General features: G+C 33.1%; 1 protein-coding gene across 7 annotated transcripts in view; it reads left to right on the top strand.

Annotated features, from left to right (window-relative positions):
• Positions 1-18,326, top strand: part of LOC105833494 (DNA helicase MCM8) — a 209,574-nt gene that overhangs the window by 70,343 nt on the left and 120,905 nt on the right. For 6 of the 7 annotated variants that reach the window (XM_036287736.1, XM_036287737.1, XM_036287739.1 and 3 more), the window contains 2 exons: positions 796-1,046; positions 16,249-16,353. In XM_036287736.1, coding sequence (XP_036143629.1) covers positions 796-1,046; positions 16,249-16,353 — 356 coding nt within the window. The remainder of the gene's footprint in view (positions 1-795; positions 1,047-16,248; positions 16,354-18,326) is intronic. The other variant, XM_036287742.1, reaches the window with a different exon arrangement.

Raw genomic sequence — 18,326 nt, 5'->3', positions numbered from 1 at the left:
ATATTTATAAAGTTTGTTCGTAAGAGCTATGGCTCTGTAATTGGGCGCGTTCAGCAGACGGAGCGGATCAGTGAGCGCTCAGTTATTCTCTAATATTGGTTTTTGCCTTTAATTCTTTGTTAGATTTAGAAGCAGAAATTAATCGTAGTAAAGAACTACTGTCTCATTCATCCGCTTCATCTGCTGAACGCGCTCATTGAATCATGATATCTTAAAACTGTTTTTATAAGATGATTTTAACTGTGAATATTGGTTGAATGAAGATAGAAAATGTAAAAATTATGATATGTCATAAGTAAAAAATTTAAATTTTAAAAATTAACGGTAAAAGTAACTGTTAAATTTGTTATTGTTACTTAAAAAATGTAACTATGTTACAGTTACAGAAAAAAAGTAACGCCGTTACTAGTTCGTTACCAAAAAAGTAATTGTAACGACGGTACAAGTAATGGGTTACTTCTCAACCCTGATATAATTTAAACCCAAGCTATCGATTGAGCTTGATTAGAACTTGATCGTTATTAAGATCCGATAATCTCAAGTGCTCGGAAGTTGCATATTTGCGTAAAGATTCACGGTCGGTCTCGTGCTGCTCATTTACTTAGCGCAAGACACCATCGTGTCTTTCAATATATAAAATATTGACGAGATACAATATAAACAATCAGTACGTATTCAGTAACTCTTCTATATCTATAGGTTTTATTTTAAATTAAAAAATATATTTAATGATAATTTTTTTATATTCTTGCAACACTAAATAATTATATAATTGTTACATTACGAAAAAAATAGGGAAATTGATATCCACTAGAGGCTGTGTGATCAGAGTTGGCAGAGTAAGATATCTTGCGGAATGGATTGTATTTGCCTGTTCTAAATGCCATTTGCAGAAATTAATCAAGCAGTGGCAGGAAACGTATACATTACCAAAAAAATGTGATGTCTGTGGAGTATCAAAATTCTATCCAGTTTTAGATTCTTCTTATACAAAAACTGTTTTATGTCAAATTATTAGAATACAGGAGCCATTGAATGATGAGCAGGTAATTTGACTCTAATGTATACATAAAAATGTACCTCTACTGGAGTGGACATAACAATGTATCTCTACTGGAGTGGACATGTGATTGGTTAATAAGGTCTTATTATTTTACTAATCAGTATAGTCACAATTTTTGGACATAGCTGTACGAAAAGGATAATGCTCTAAGTCTCTCTTGGATCGTGTCAGACTAGTCAGTGCCCATTTCAGTACAGGTATATTTCAATGAATGTACAGAGAAGAAAAGAGGTTATGAACTATTATTTAGTTTTATTTAAATAATTTAACAAATATTGTGACTTTAGGGAGTTCCTCTGCTCAGGCCTGGCACAACAAGTGGCACAGGGGTTCAAGTAAAGAAAAATATTCAAATAACCATTTTGTTGCCTTTTTTTTTGCTGTATATGATCTAAAGTTAATAATAGTGAATATAAGAAAAAATTCGGCTATAAAGTACTACCTTCATTATTGAAATAATTTTTTTTAAATTGAGAATAAACATTTTTTACTATTATATCCCACTTACATAACTAAATACAACAATTTAAAATTCATGTTATATTACTAGCATACACTTACTACATCTACGTGCTATATTACATCAATTATTGTAAACTTTTTTATTTTATCAATTATTACACTCAAACGAGCAAGTGCATTGTTTCAAAAATTTAACAGTACTTTTCTAGACAGCTTGTAAGATGTATCGTATATTATAAAATTTCACTAACATCTGTTCATTACTTCTATGTTTAATACGACAATAAAAACTGAAAAATCCTGAAAATTCATCAATTCCCATAAGAGCCCATGTTAATAAAATATTTAATATCTAAATAACTAGGTAGTTCAGCTTTCTGAAATTTTGGCAATCAATTTATATCATTAATTTGAATTTCTCTACAAAGTTTCATGAAAATCTGTTTATTTTGATTTAGCAGCGGAACTCCCTTAATTTTTGTTAATATAAGTTATTTATAGAGTTTTACTTATTATGTTATGAGCAGAAATTTTTCGATCAGATATATTTAACGAACATAATTAACAACTTATTGAAGAGGGAAAACGATTGTGGTTATACAACTTGTGGAGGAATATAGAACACTACCAACTAATACTTTTTATTGTATTCGCATAAGTTTATGTTTTGGTATTTTGATTGAAAATATTAACCCTCTAAGGACGGGAAAGTCATAAAAATACATAAATATTATTTTTGAAAGAAAAGTTTGCTCTTTTGAATGGCACCATCAGAATTGATCTACGATGCGAAGGTGAGAAGTTATGGCGAGTTTTTTTATAAAAACCAAATTTTACAGTTTTTTTTGAAAATTTGCTTTTTTAAATGGAAAAACGTATTGCTAGCGCATCGCAACCACACTTAAAAGTGGCATGGATATATATCATCCAAAGAAATTATTCAAAATTTTTAAACTGTAAGGCACCATTTTGAAGTTATATATTAAATTAAAAAAAAATGCGGTTTATAGATAACCATGTCATTTTTAAGCGTGGTCGCAATGTTTCAGCAAAATGTTTTTTATTTAAAAAAGCGGATTTTAAAAATTGTGTAAAATATGGCTTTTTTGTAAAACCCACCATAACTTCTTATTTTTACATCGTAGGTTAATTCTGATAGTGCCATTTGCAAGAGCTGACTTTTTTTGGAAATGATATTTGAATTTTTTTTCTAAGCCGAATACATTAAAAGTTATTGTGATAAAAGTGAAGAACAAAAAATAGCTTTTCTGTCCTTGAAAAGTTAAGAAACTATATATTTTAGAACTTACAACACAGTAGAAAAAGATTAGAATATAGAAAGAGATTAACCCTTAGGCACCAGTTTAGGTTATATTAACTCATATCAAATGAATTATTCCCGCACGACTATTTCCCCCAAATCTTGCACGGTTGATTACTTCATCACACCTTTCCCTTCATTCTGATACTCGCGTCGTACGTAGTACATCATCTTTCGACACGCATATAGTAATTCTTGGAAACTTGCAAAAATTACCGACCGTTATTGATATTTTACCGCCATCTGTGGTAACTCAGACAGCACAAAGACGACTAAAAGATGACAAATTTTTGTCATGGACATCTTTTAGGTAGAGCTTATAGTCGACGAAAAGATGACTAAAAGATGACTTATGTTCTACAAAAAGTCATCTTATAGCCGATGACTAAAAGACGTTTGATATTAGACATCTTTGAGGGCGCCGGCAGACTAGTGTTATTTTACGACGCACCACGCACGATATCTAATGAGAGCTGTTTTTTTTTTTTTTTTGAAAAAGCGGAGCTTTTATTGGATATCGCATAATCGCGCTGGTCTATTGGAGCCCTTAGTCGTCTTAGCGATAGTGAAATACGGCCACTGGAAATGGCGTGACATCTCACTTCTTATAAGAATAAATTTCTCGCTCGATAAGTAAACTCCCCACACAGCACAAAGCTCCGATGAAGCTCCCAGGGAGTTCATTTTGCTGAGCTCCCGAGGAGCTTACAAAATTCGACAAAACATGCTCCCAAGGAGTTAGTTTTGCTGAGTTTTCGAGAACCTTACAAAATTCGACAAAACAAGCTCCCAGGGAGTTCGTTTTGTTGAGTTTCCGAGAAGCTTACAAAATTCGACAAAACAAGCTCCCAGGTAGTTTATTTTGCTGAGCTTCCGAGGAGCTTACAAAATTTGACAAAACAAGCTCCCAGGGAGTTTATTTTGCTGAGCTCCCGGGGAGCTTACAAAATTTGACAAAACAAGCTCCCAGGGAGTTTATTTTGTTGAGCTCCCGGGGAGCTTACAAAATTCAACAAAACAAGCTCCCAGGAAGTTTATTTTGCTGAGTTCCCGGGGAGCTTACAAAATTCGACAAAACAAGCTCCCAGAGAGTTCATTTTGCTGAGCTCCCAAGAAGCTTACAAAATTCGACAAAACAAGCTCCCAGGGAGTTCGTTTTGTTGAGTTTCCGAGAAGCTTACAAAATTCGACAAAACAAGCCCAGAGATTGAACATATCGGGTAAATTAATGTACTGCATATATAGTCATATAGCCGCGAGTAGTTCGTAAGATCGCCACTAGGCGAAGGCACGGCGCTCTTTCTTCTCGTGAGAAAATTTACTTCAAAAAGCTTATAAAAGAAAATCCTCACTCACGGCTTACTTAGCAGTTAGTACTTCATTAGCAGCAAAGTGTAGTATATATTGTTTTTGTTACACGAAGAGAGTTCGTGGGCCTTCGCAACTCAGAGAGAGCTTCCGAAAATTGAGAAAAAATAAAAATAAATTTTTTTCTGGCAGCTCGTATGTCCGCTTTTGAGAGCTCCTTGAGAGCTTTATTTAAGCTTGCAGAAAGTTCAGAAATAATGTTTTAAGAACTCCCTGCGAGCTTCGAAATAATTTCTGTAAAACTTCTTTATAAGCTCTCTGATAGCTTCATCTAAGCTCTCAGGGAGCTCCCAAAAAGCGGACATAAGAGCTCCCGGGAAGCTTATATAGAAATTTCCCGAGAATTATTTTGAAGCTTGCAGGGAGCTCTTAAAACATAATTTCTGAACTCCTTGCGAGCTTAGATGAAGCTCTCAGGAAGCTTGTATAAAAGCTTCCCGGGAATTACTTTGAAGCTCGCAGGGAGCTCTTAAAACATGATTTATAAACTCCCTGCGAGCTTAATGAAGCTCTCAAGGAGCTCTCAAAAGCGGACATAGCAGCTCCCAGGGAGCTCCGTGCGAATTTTTTGGAAGCTTATAGTAAATGAAGCTTATGAAAAATTTTGTGAGCTCCTCGGGAGCTTCCCGTGCTGTGTGGGTCTTTATTCGATTGGAGTGAACGATTCACTTTTTTTGTGGTGAATCATTTACTCAATTAAAATGAGTAAATCATAAAAGTATTGTGCGGCAGCTCTCTTCTACGTCGGACAGGAATAAGCGCTATAAATTTTTGCTTGCCTTAACCACGCTGCGGGTTGTCTTTATGTAGCCGGTCGGCTGCACTTTACCCCCGAGAAAATTAAGCCGCTTATCGACGGCGCCGCGCACTAACTAACGGGCAAGTCCGCACGTGGCGCATTGCTTTCGCCAACTGGACAAGCGGAAAGATATATCTTTTAGTCCACTTTTTGCTTTGCTAAAAAGACAACTATAAAAAGTCGACGAAAAAACGTTTTTTCTAAGTTTTCTTTTCGACAATACTATAAAAGACGTCTTATAGTCATCTTTTAGTCTTACCTAAAAGACAACTTAAAAATGACGTCTTTTCGTCGTTTTTCAGTATTTTGTGCTGTCTGGGAATTCTTAACACTTCGTCGCTTTCGAACAAACCTAATCCTAAATAAGTAACCTGTTAACTCGTGTTGCATAGACATTGTATCAAAGCCGCATAAAGCAGTGAAAATAGTGGAAGTAGTACAAAGATGAAGAAAATTACCAAAAAAGTAATAATAATATAAGTAGTAATATTTTTTCTAACAGTTTATTTAATATATATAGTTTATAAAAATACAAAATAAAAATAATCCAATCTTTTTTATTTAGTAGTACTAAAGCGATTAATTTCTTTAAAATAACAAAATAATTTTTTTTAATTGCGGGAGGGTCGGACCTTTCCCATAGACCTCTCGGTCTCCTTTTTTCATCCACTTTTTATCCTGAAACACTTCTCGTCTGTACCATTTCTTACACTTACACATCGAAAAAAAAAAGAATGTGTTACTTGTGCATCTACTCCCCGCACTCATGGGAAATAGCCGACTTTTCATACACAAATTTCTTGTAACACAAATATCTATTTTCTTACTGGCTTGCGTATTGATTGGAAAAAAACGTCAAAATAGCCTTTTTAGATTTCGAGATATAAAACAAAAGACTCTGGTTTACTCTAAACCATGAGTGGTAAAATATGGTAGTCAAAAATATGCCTGAGTAGTGCCTGGGAATTTAGAAACTCTGTCAAAATATATTTAGAGTATATTTATTTATACATATTGTAATATGTAGATAATGTAAAAATAATTTTTAACTCTTAATCTCAACCGTATTTTTCGGCACACTTTAACCCGACCTATGGGTCGTTTTCGTCCTTATAATCATATAAATAATGATTTAAAAAATCTGAAAAATTATGTGTACTTTTTAAACATTTTTCTTCAAGAAACTATCCTTACGTTACCCCCCCCCCCCTTTTCCCCAAATATGTGAGAAAAATTGGTAAAAAAGTTAATTAAAAAAATATATAGCAATAGTAAAAAATGTAAAAAAAATTTTTTTTTAATTTTTGAAAGGAGAAAGGTTTCTTTTTACGAAAAAAATGTGAAATCGGATTAACGTAGAATGAAAGCAGATATTTTATTTCAGCATATGAAAATTAGTATTTTTTGAGGATGATAAATAGCGTTGTAAAATAGGGAAACATTAATAAACGTACGTTTTCAAAAATACTTTATCAACAAATAAAATGTTTTTTGAAAAAGTAATTTTTACCTACGTAACCTCCACTTATGAGTCGAAAATATCTTATTCGAATTTTATTTGGTTGGCGTTTGGAGTAGAATTAACGGACCGGGTTGGCTTTGAAATTCCTCCCCAAAGAAGTACAATTTTGGTGGCGCTATTGCGATTGTACGAAAAATTAAGGACAGTAGTTTTAAGCAAGACGAAAACAATCCATAGGTTGGGTTTGAGGGTTAATTTTTACTTGCCATTTGGCGTCTTGTTTTCACTGTTTGACAAAACTAAACATAATTAAATTAAGTGTGAGAGGATTATGAGGCAAAGAACCTCGCATTTTTTGTAGGGAAAAATTTCATACAAATTGGCTAAAATTTTGGAAAGATAGCTGAAGGCATGCCGATTAAAAGTTGTAATTGCCAAGTCAATCCTATAAGTCATTTTCGATGTGCCGACGTTTGAAAATGAAAGTAAATGTGTCATGTATTTTGCATAATACATACATATGTACGCGCGTGCGTGCCTGCATGCGTGTAGCGGCAGAAATAATTACATCTTTTGGTTGCTTGATTGAGAAACTAGTCTTGCTATTATAATCTCTTTTTTAAAGCATATTGCGTATGGCCTTTCCCAATACCACTGAGGTCCCGAACTTGGCGCGTTAGGATTTTTATAGTGGTCCTTCACCAGTAGTTCTATGCATCACTCTCCTTCTTATTTCCCAAACAACCATTTGTAGTAGTAACTGGATTTATTTGATTCCTCTGTTATAAATCAACCACCTCTATGATGGTGGGAAACTCCGAAGAATACACGACGAGTCTATATTGTTTCTAACGATACACATACGGAATAGGCTTGAAAAGAAAGATTATTATAACAAGCAGCGATCGCAGATTCTGGCCCCGGTAGCATATGTTCGTATGGGAAGGGGATGAGTGTCACTCAGCTGAGCGCATGTGCGGTCGTATCGCAAGAGTTACTAGTCATCCCCCCCACATGCGACCATATGATACCAGAGCCGAATCTGCGATTGCTGATAACAAGACTGGTTTCTCAACCAAGCAATCAAAAGATGTAATTATTTCTGCTGTTACACACATGTACACGCACGTATGTATGTATTATACAAAATACATGACACCCTTACTTTTATTTTTAAACGTAGGTACATCGAAAATATAGGATTGACTTAGCAATTACAACATTTAATCGGCATGTATTTTGCCAGAGTTTGAGCAATTCGTCTGGAACCCATTTTTCCCTACGAAAAGTGCGGGATCCTTTGCAAATAATCCATAACCCTGAATAACGCAAACAATATATGGTACAACTTTACATGTCAAATATGTGCACACATTACGTCAAATATTAACTTCAATTATGTCATTTGAAAGACATTTAAGCTTTTTAAATTACATTAAAGTTAAAAAATTAATATTTCTCAACATATCACAATGTAAAGAATACACTTATAAAATTTAATTATCTGCAATACTAAAATTTTTTAAGCTTTTATGACAACACAATAAACACTAATGACCAGTGACCATGTTACAATGTCTAAATTGTATGTAAAGAAGTAATTTGGGTAGTTATCGCCAGAGTTCAACGCAAAATAGACGAGATTTTGTAAATTTTGTAACCTACGTCTAGTTTATGACCGTTTTCTTAAATCTAGTGTAATTTAATGAAATAAAATTAATAATTAATTTTTTAAATAGTAGATATATTGAGATAATTGTGTGTATATGTATAAATTGATTTAAACGGTTTGATCTGAGCATAGATAAATGTAAATGAGTATAAATAAATAAATAATATATTTTATGAATTTAAGAGGATGCTAAACAGCCCATCAAACTTGATCAAGGTCGATAATGTAGTCATTCGTGCACATTATTAATGAGATTTCGTATATGTTTCTTTTATAGATTTGGAAATTCTTTTCTAGAATTAAAGTACACATATTAATATCCATCTGTGAATTGGACTTTATATCAAGAACAAGAAATTTTTTTGCTATCTTTTTCTGATTAGTCATGGACTTTTTACGCATATATAGCCTAAATTTTTGTTTTGCAATTTTGTTTTAATTAGGCACTAAAATATAATTTTCAAAACTCGACACTGTTTGTTCTTGTCGTCTACTAGTCTATGAATACGAATTTTGTAAGTACAAACTGTAGATCTTTTATATTCACCAAACATTGTTATGATGTGACAGAAAATTAACAATTTTTTCCGTTTTTGATAGAAACTCCACTCCACAGATTGATAGCAATGCGTATTCTTTTATTCTGAAGGATTTCCAAATCTATAAAAGAAATAAAAAGATATTGCGAAACAGAAATTACTGTCTTTTTGTCGATAAAACAGACAATTCCAGCAGCCTTTTAACCTATTTTGGACCAAAATGCTACATTTTATTTTTAACTTTCGACGTTTTATCTTTTGATGTAATTAACCTAGTAAAAATTTTTTGAATACCATTTTTGATATCATTTGGCAAAAAGCCTCCTCTTTCAGATGCCGTTGTCAAAATTGACCTACGAAATCTTTGAAAAAAGTTACAGCTCATTTTTTCGAAAAAGAAGCGATTTTTTCGTAAATTTTTTTCAAAAATCCCATATTTTGAGTTTGAAGACAAGTGGCCAAAACATCTCTACCATGGTAAAAAGTGTCATTTGTATCTGCTCTAAAAGATGTCATCGCGATTTCTTCGAAACTTCAATCTAAAACCGACTAGAATTTATTAACACTACGTATAAAAGGCTTGAAAATTATAAATATTTCGATATTATTGTCAAATCTTTGTCAGTTCTAAGACTCTATGATTTTTTATGCAGAGACACTACCGTCGGCATTAGCGTTATTCAAGATACAGTGGGAAAAAACGAGACATTAGAGGACAAAAATCTGTAACTACGTCAATTTTCAATCGAATTCAATGAAATTTGGTATCCCGTGAGTTTTTTGGTCGCTGAATCTGAATTCACTGCTAAAAATTAAAAATTCGATATAGCAAATATACCATGACTAACAAAAGTGCTAAATTGATTTATTTTTGCAGTTAACTAATAACAGTCTAGTGCACATCCAAAAAAATTTTTTGCTAATATAGACAGATTTTTTGATATCCCAACCAAAATGTATCACTAATTTTTGTATCTGCTAGAATTTTGGCTGTTACGTATAGAATTTGAAAATTCTACTTCTATCAATTCAATACATATACATATCACGGTATTTGCTAATTATTTATCTATCTCAACTAGATTTTACACACATATAATTTTTGTTGAAGTTGCAAGATCATTTTTTAAGTGCATAGATAGGGAGTTATGCGGTATTGAAAGTTGAAAGGTTTAAGGTTGTAGTTTTCAAGTTTATAAGATTTAGAGATTATAGCATTTAAGATTACGTTATTTAAGCTTAAGTTGTGCTAGATCTTAAATTGTGATGTTCAGAGTCATATGCTATGTTATATTAGTGGATTTTTTATTTTTAAAAGATATAATGTAGCCCCCGAAACCATTTCGATAGCACTTTTGTTAGTCATAGTAGATTTGCTATATCGAATTTTTAATTTTTGGCAGTGAATTCAGATTCAGCGACCAAAAAACTCATAAGATACCAAATTTCCTTGAATTCGATTGAAAATTGACGTAGTTACAGATTTTTGTTCTCTAACGTTGCGTTTTTTCCCACTGTGCGGCGTGGAGGTTGCTGGGATTTGTATTTTTTTGTGTATGTGTGGGGGGGGGTGCGTGCGTGCGCGCGCGCACGCGCGTGTGTGTGTGTGTTTGTGCGTGTCTGTCTGTCTGTCTGTGTACACCATGAAATGAGATCACCATGAAAAAATTTAAGAAATATTTTTTTGAATTTACTGAATTTTGAACTGCCATATTAAAGTCGCCATATTGAATTTTTAAAAAAGTCGCAATGAGGTCTTTCAGAGCAGATACAGATGACACTTTCTACTATGGTAGAGATGTTCTGGCCACTTCTTAACGAGCTTAAAATATGAAATTAAAAAAAAAATTATAAAAATTTGGCTCTTTTAAAAAAATGAGCTGTAACCTTTTCCAAAGACTTCGTAAATCAATTTTAACAACGGCATCTGAAAGAGAAGACTTTTTGCGTTTGTAAGAGATATTCAAAAAATGTTTACTAGGTTGATTACATCTAAAAATAGAGTGTTGAAAGTTGAGAAGAAAATGAAGCATTTTAGTCCGAAATGGGTTAAGAAGGTTTTTTTGCTTAAAAATGCGTAAAAATATGGAAGGTAATTGTGTGACTTTTTGTTTGCATATAACTTTTAATACTGGAGCTTTTGGCATTATTCAAATAATATTTAAGAAATAATAACAAAATTTAAGTAATAAAAACGATAATTTGTCATAAAAGTATTTCTTGTATTATTGATAAATATTGATGTAAAGAAATTAAAGATTTGTTTATAATGTTAATAATAATGATGTAGCCACATTAAAGTTGTGCAAGCGCGTATTGAGCTTCAATCGCACTCCCACTCACTCAGAATTACCGGAACGGCTCAGCACTAAGCCCGGACTGCACGTGTTAGGAGATCTTGATAATCATTAGAGGACGTAGGCAGGTGAAAGAATGAGCGAGTGCTATCATAATGAGAGGTTACTTTATTTAAACCACTACACGCAACGTCGTGTTTCGGTCAGTCCAGCGCTGGCGTGTTGCTGCACGAGTGAGGGCTGATTGCGCACATAAGCGATTGGACACAGTAGTATTTCCCGATTAGACAGTCCCGTTTGGACACGGACTCGATTGGACACAGACCCGATTGGACACGGATTCGATTGGCCACAGTTTCGATTGGACGTGGAATCGACTGGACACACCCGATTGGATACGGACCCGATTGGACACGGATCCGATTGCACACGGACCCGATTGCACACGGACCCGATTGCACACCGACCCGATTGCACACGGACTTGATTGCGCACCGACCCGTTTGCACACGGACCCGATTGCACACGGACTTGATTGCGCACCGAACCGTTTGCACACCGATCCGATTGCACGCGATATGATTCCGCATCGCAGAATAATGCAAAAAAAACCTAAATAGCAGAGAAAATTTAGCATAAATTTTTATTAATATTTTACGAATTTATTAAAAAAAAAATTTTTTTTTAAAGTTATATAATCATTTTTTACAAACCATTTAGAAATAATACAAAAATTATTATAACAATATATAAAATATATTTTTAAAATGTACTGAAAAATATTTACGATATATAAACTTGAAATATTTTATATATTTTTTGATTATAATAAGATATTTATTTTTCATTTTTTCATAAATATTTATCATAATTTTTTTATACTTGGCACACTCAGACATAAAAATACGTACAAAATATTTATTATAAGTATTCTTTCTTATACATATTTTATAGTCGCAAACCCATGAGGTGCAGAAAATGTTTTGTGCACGCACGCACGCACGCACGCACGCACGCACACACACACACACACACACACACACACACACACACACACACTGGAGGGGGGTGCAAGGGGGGTTTCGCCCACCCTCCCGCATTCACCCCGTCCAAGTCGCTAACCTATGTAGGGGAGACGGGGAGCTTAAATTAACAAGGGTAAGTAGTATTAACGCTCAATTTTTGAAAATACTATTCGTCTTAGGTGTTTTATTTTAAACTTTTTTTGTTTTATGTAACGCTCTGCACTAGCTGACGACACGCAGTGTCCCGTTGGACGTCATGCGAGAAATTGGCGCATGTGCGCTGCATTTTAGTCAGCTAATGGAAAATTTTCATATGCTTAAATTTTGATTTTTGCTTAAATTTGTCGTCATTTTTTCCTTTTATTTGATTTATATGATTTTTATATTAGTTTGTTTTTAATTTTTTACGTTATTTTAAATATTATTTTACTAGTTTTTGGATGAATTAAATTAAGTAATAAATTATTGAGATAAGGCAAGTATTAACAAATTTCTGGGGCAAGTATTAACATTGTTAATACTTACCCCGCGGTTAATTTTAAGAATGTAGTATAATATTTAAATCAGAAAACATATACTATAGTTTTTTTCTGTTTTTAGAATTAGAAATTATAAAAAAGACGGACAGGAGTTACAAAGAGTAACGGTAACGGTAATGTTACCTCATTTATCTGTGTTAATTGTCATTCTGACGACGATGAGCAGTAATAATATTTAATAATATTTAATAATAATAATAGTAATGATAACTTCTGAATCTTATAGTAATATAAAGTTAGTAGCTAGAGGTATGTTTAATGAATAATACCGATGTGCTATGTTCTTTTTTGTATTTCAAAGAGGTTTATGCAATATTTTTGTTGTAAGCTGTAATAAGAACATGCTGTGATTTTTTGTTCTTGAATAGTAATATAATGTTACTAACTATTATAAATATGTTTAATGAAAAATGTGCTATGTTCTTTTTTGTATTTTAAAAAAGTTTATGTTATTTATGATATTTTGGTTATAAGCAAATAATTTTTTTATGTGATTAGATGATTTAATTAATCTCAAATAAATCAAGAATTTTATAAAATAAAATAACATTACATTTTTATTTAAAAAAAATTAAAATAACTAACAGTGTTAATATATATGTTAATGTTTGTCGTATGTTAATAACTGCCCCTGAGCTGTTAATTTTTGCCCCAAATGTGGGTCAAAAATTAACATGACACTTTTTCCAAAGAATCATCTCTTATAAAAAACCTATTAGTAATTTAAAAAAATATCCTTGCTTACATATTAGCTAAATGATCACATTATCACTTGCAAAAAGCAATATATCCAAATAATATCTGGATTAGAAAATACAACTACTTTTTTAAAAAATGTTAATTCTAGCCCCCGTCTCCCCTACTATCTGCAATGCGGAATCGTATCGTGTGCAATCGGATCCGTGTGCAATCTGGTCCGTGTCCAATCAGGTCTGTGTCCAATCGAGTCCCTGTGCAATCGGGTCCGTGTGCAAACGGATCGTGTGGAATTAGATCAGTACGCAATCGGGTCCGTGTTCAATCGGGTCGGTGTGCAATCGATTCCGTGTGCAATCGGGTCCGTGTGCAATCGGGTCGGTATGCAATCGGTTCCGTGTGCAATCGGGTCGGTATGCAATCGGTTCCGTGTGCAATCGGGTCCGTGTCCAATCGGGTCCGTGTCTAATCGGGTCTGTGTTCAATCGCTTATGTGCGCAATTGGGACAGTCCCCCGCCGCACAGCGGTCCCAATTGCCAAAAACGTGATCAAAAGTCGAAAACTTAATTTAATATTTCTAAAAATCAATACATTGGGGTTTTTGAAGTTGCTAATTTCAAATTTAACATTATTTTTTGAAAATAAATGGCGGATTCAATATGGCGGACTTAAAATAAAAAATAGTTCGATTTCAATAAAAATTAATATTGGGGGCGATTTCCGAGATCGCTAATTTCGAATTTTAAATAAATAAAAAATGACAAAATAATTTTATTACAATTTTTTATTCAATATTTTTCAATGTCAATACCGATTATAAATAACATTAGTATTCTTCGTCAAAAGAATGTTCAGATACCTTTTCACTACTTTGCAGTGGTGAAATGTACAAAGAATCTTTACAAGTGGGCGCTTTTAGCAATTCAATTCCTTCGGAAGAACGTTATTGTCTTCGGTAATATTATCCTTGATAATATCAAAAACTTTTTTTCTTTTTAAGGACATTGCTCCCTTGCTGGAATATTTTTTGTTTGTAAAAAAACAAAAATTAATTAACTATTTTGGTTACAAGTAACAAATATTAGCAATACATTATTATTTATTGTTTTAACAAATTAAAAAATATTTAAACAATAGGTAATACATATATTGATTGTTATTACATCATTGAAACATATTTATGAACCCGTAGTAAACAGAATAATTATTTTATTTATTTTGAATTAACCAAAAAAAAGCGTGCGATGCTCGCCTGCGAATTTATGCATCGCTGCAGAAAAATTTAGATAAAAAAAAAATGGAGCAAGTAGGTGCAGTTATTCTTTTTTAAATTAATGAAGAACGATTAAAAAAGACAGGAAAATTTGTTTGAGAGTGGGTTCTCTTTTGATTTCTGCATATTTTAATTTTTGCAATTTAAACTGGAAACGATAAAAAAAACGATATTTAAAATATTTTAATGATTTAATATCAATCAAATTTTATTGCATTTTATTTACATAGTTGAAATTTACTTTTAGTCGTTGACAAAATTAAAATAATTAAATACACAATGAACTGAAACGCGATTGAAAATTACGTTTATTTGCGTTTGGAGTGAACTCTCTATGTAACGCGCTTGACGTTCAGGTAAAAATTAATTTTGATAGCCAGGTATGTGTATGTGATTCTCAGAAACAGTTGTTTCTAACGGTAAAAATATCCTAACTATTTACTTTAAAAGTAAACAAATTGAAACTTTGATTTAGAAGGTTTTGGCCACGTTTTTGGCAATTGGGACCACTGTGCGCCACAATAAGTCCTTCTGCAGCCTTTGCCGTCGGGCGCATGAACTGCGCTCGGCTTATCCCAGCCGAAACTAGGCGTGTTTGTCGCGGGATCGCGTCTCGGTTAATGGAATGAGATGGTCTTCGCTGCCTCGTGGTCGCGACAAGCGGCGCACGTAAAGTATTTTTGCTCAAATTTAATGCACTTTGCTTTCGATAAATTTTGCCTGCAATAGAGGATTTTCTTCCGTGAGAAAATCACTCGAAATTCTATTACGCAATAAACTCACTCGAGATTTGCCAAGATACGCGATGTCGATTTGACTTGCGACATGCGCAGAAACGGTGGCCTGTTCACAACAGATTTCGAGAGCCGACTGACTGCCGAGACACGGCATCCTGAACGCGAACGAGCTCACCATGCCGTCGCTCGTCGCAGGACAGCCCAATTACACGTACCTTACCGATTATTCGAAGAATAGATTACGTTGCTATCACGCGCGAGCAAGCTCTCGAAGTTCTTGCTTGAGCGTGGCAACCAAAAATAAGACTGAGTTTTCGAGCTTGTTCTCGAACAAAAGTAATAAGAACGATAATTTGTCATGAAAGTATTTCTTATATTATTAATAAATATTGATGTAAAGAAATTACAAGATTTATTTATAATATTAATAGTTATGAATAGTTGCCACATTTTTACTAGTGTGATATTTAACGAGAACTGTTTATTTATTAATATCATACTTAATTTCATACTTTCATACTTTCACACAAAAATAATACTGTGAAGTTTTATTTTTTAAATTTAAAATAATGATTTTTTAATTATATTCTTTTTTATGAATATATATAGTTTTTTAAAATTCTTATATTTTGTTGGTGCTTTGTGATTAAATTATTTAAAACTTTTCTTTCTAACGACTCAATACTATGTTAGAAAGCTATTTAAAGAAAACTACACAATCAGAAACATTAAAAAATTTAAGAATATAACATTAATTAGAAACTTATTCTTAATATTTGCTCAAGTTCTTACATTTTGTAAAAAAAACTGAAAATTTAAAAAAATGTTTTAGCAGTCATATTTAATAGATATTGTTTTAATGATTTTAGAAAAGCAGATAATGTTTTTCAAGTACACGTTGTAATATTTATGAAATGTCCAAATATTTTGATATAAAATATTTATCACATAAAAATTGTATGTAACATTAATATATGACAGTGTTATTTTGCAGGAAAATAAAGGCAGTGTACCTAAAGTGCTTGATGTGGAACTTTTAGATGATTTAGTTAATATTTGTATGCCTGGTGATAATATAACACTTACAGGTGTTATCAAGGTATTTTTTAAGATTTATATATCTTTTTATCTTTAAAATTTATTTTCTATATTTGTATCATGTAAATAATAATGGAAGGATTTCTAAAACCAAACTTCTATTCTAAAGCCAAACAAGTTTAAAAAAATTAAATTTTTAGGAAATAAAAGCTCTTTCTTTTAAACGGTATTATTGTATAAACATGTTAATTTTTTTGAACATGTAATAGATATAAGAATAAAATTGCTTTAATAAATATTTTGAAATTTAACCTTTGAAGGGTCGGAATGACGCCATATGGCGTCATAACTTTAATGTATTGTATAATATCAATGTTTAAAGTTATGTATGTACATACATAGGTATAATATTTATATGTATAGTAGAGGTGTATACATATATATGTTTATGTGTGTATATATGTATATATATAGACACACACATAGCATATATATTTATTCATATGTATATGTATACATATATGAATGAATATATATGTCTATGTGTGTGTATAACAACTTACACAAAAAAAAGAAATCTGTACAAATTTGTAGAAATTTTTTTACTTACTTTTTGTTGTTTGCACACACACACACACGCGCGCGTGCGCGTGCACGCACACACGCACACTCGCGGAGTCAGATGTCCGCCACGTCGTTGATTTCAGGTAATGCTAAGAGCGGACATCCGCCACATTTACGTCTTTATCTTTATATACACACATGCACACACATATTTGTGTGTACGAAGGTACATTTGTAAACAGTCTAATCAAATGTATCTATAATTGCAAAGAATTACAAAATACATAAACGCTCGAAAAAGTAGAATTTTTTGTATAAAACGTCAATGACACAAGATTTCAGAAAAACCTGAAAATTTTTTAAACAACAATTTTTTTATTATTATTACGTTTATTGTTACGTTTTTTATTATCTAAAATTTAACAAATGTCATCAATATCTATAGAAACTTAGAAAATTCTGTTTTTAAAAATTTGAAAATTTTAACATTACGGCGCATCGGGTCCGAATGACTATATGGCGTCAAGTCCTAACCCGTACATATCTGTTCTTATTTGGGCTCTGCGTGGGGGGCCTCAGAACTTATTTCTATGGGAATTACGAACTGACATTACTTTAAAATTCTCTCTCTCTCTCTCTCTCTCTCTTTCTCTCTCTCGACGTTCCATACTTCGTCGCACCGATTCGTGCTTAGATGTAATCGCTGTGGATAGTCTGGATAAGATACAAGAGTTCAAAAAGTCTGAAGGGCTTTTCATTGCTGGTCATGACTTACTAGAGTTAACATATACATTTAATGTCTCCTCGATTGAGCAGCGATTGCTCATGAGGAGAGATCTTCGGGGGTTTGCGGCCCCTGAATTCCTTCGCTCTCTCTAGGGTTCCATAGATGCTTTAGAACCGCTAAGTGTGGCTTGACTGCCTGGAGATGTTGATGAATTAACGAACTCTCTCTCACGATCCATCCTTCTTGCGTTTGATCGGTTTGCTTCAATACGATTTTTTATAGTAAAGAAACCGCCGTCACCCTGGCTGACTGATGAACTCAGGGACCGTATTCGTGCCCGCAATATCTTGTATAAGCGTGCGAAACGGACAGGAGATCTCCTGACTTACGAAATCTACAGGAATGTGAGAAGAACACTTGATGAGGATATTAAGACGATGAAGAATCGTTATCAGCATGATTTTCTTGAGAATATTCACAATCCTAACAAAATGTGGAAAGAACTCGCTCGCCTTGATTTAGTTGGAAGTGCATTTACGTCTCTTTTGCGCTTTTTCTCTACAGAAGAACTCAATCTTCACTATGTGTCCATCACTAACTCTGTTCCTCCCTGTACTATGGCGGAATTCTCCTTAGCCTCATCCGTCATTCCGGAGTCGTCACCTTCATTTTCTCTAACTGAGGTTACCTTAAGTGATCTATTTCAGGTTATCAGAGCCACCCCTGGTAGCTCTCTCTCCTTC

This window comes from Monomorium pharaonis, chromosome 5, assembly GCF_013373865.1.
Source record: "Monomorium pharaonis isolate MP-MQ-018 chromosome 5, ASM1337386v2, whole genome shotgun sequence".
In the NCBI taxonomy this organism is placed as follows: Eukaryota; Metazoa; Arthropoda; class Insecta; order Hymenoptera; family Formicidae; genus Monomorium; species Monomorium pharaonis.
Note: the sequence above shows the minus strand (reverse complement) of the source record. Positions and strands in the feature narration are given on the sequence as shown.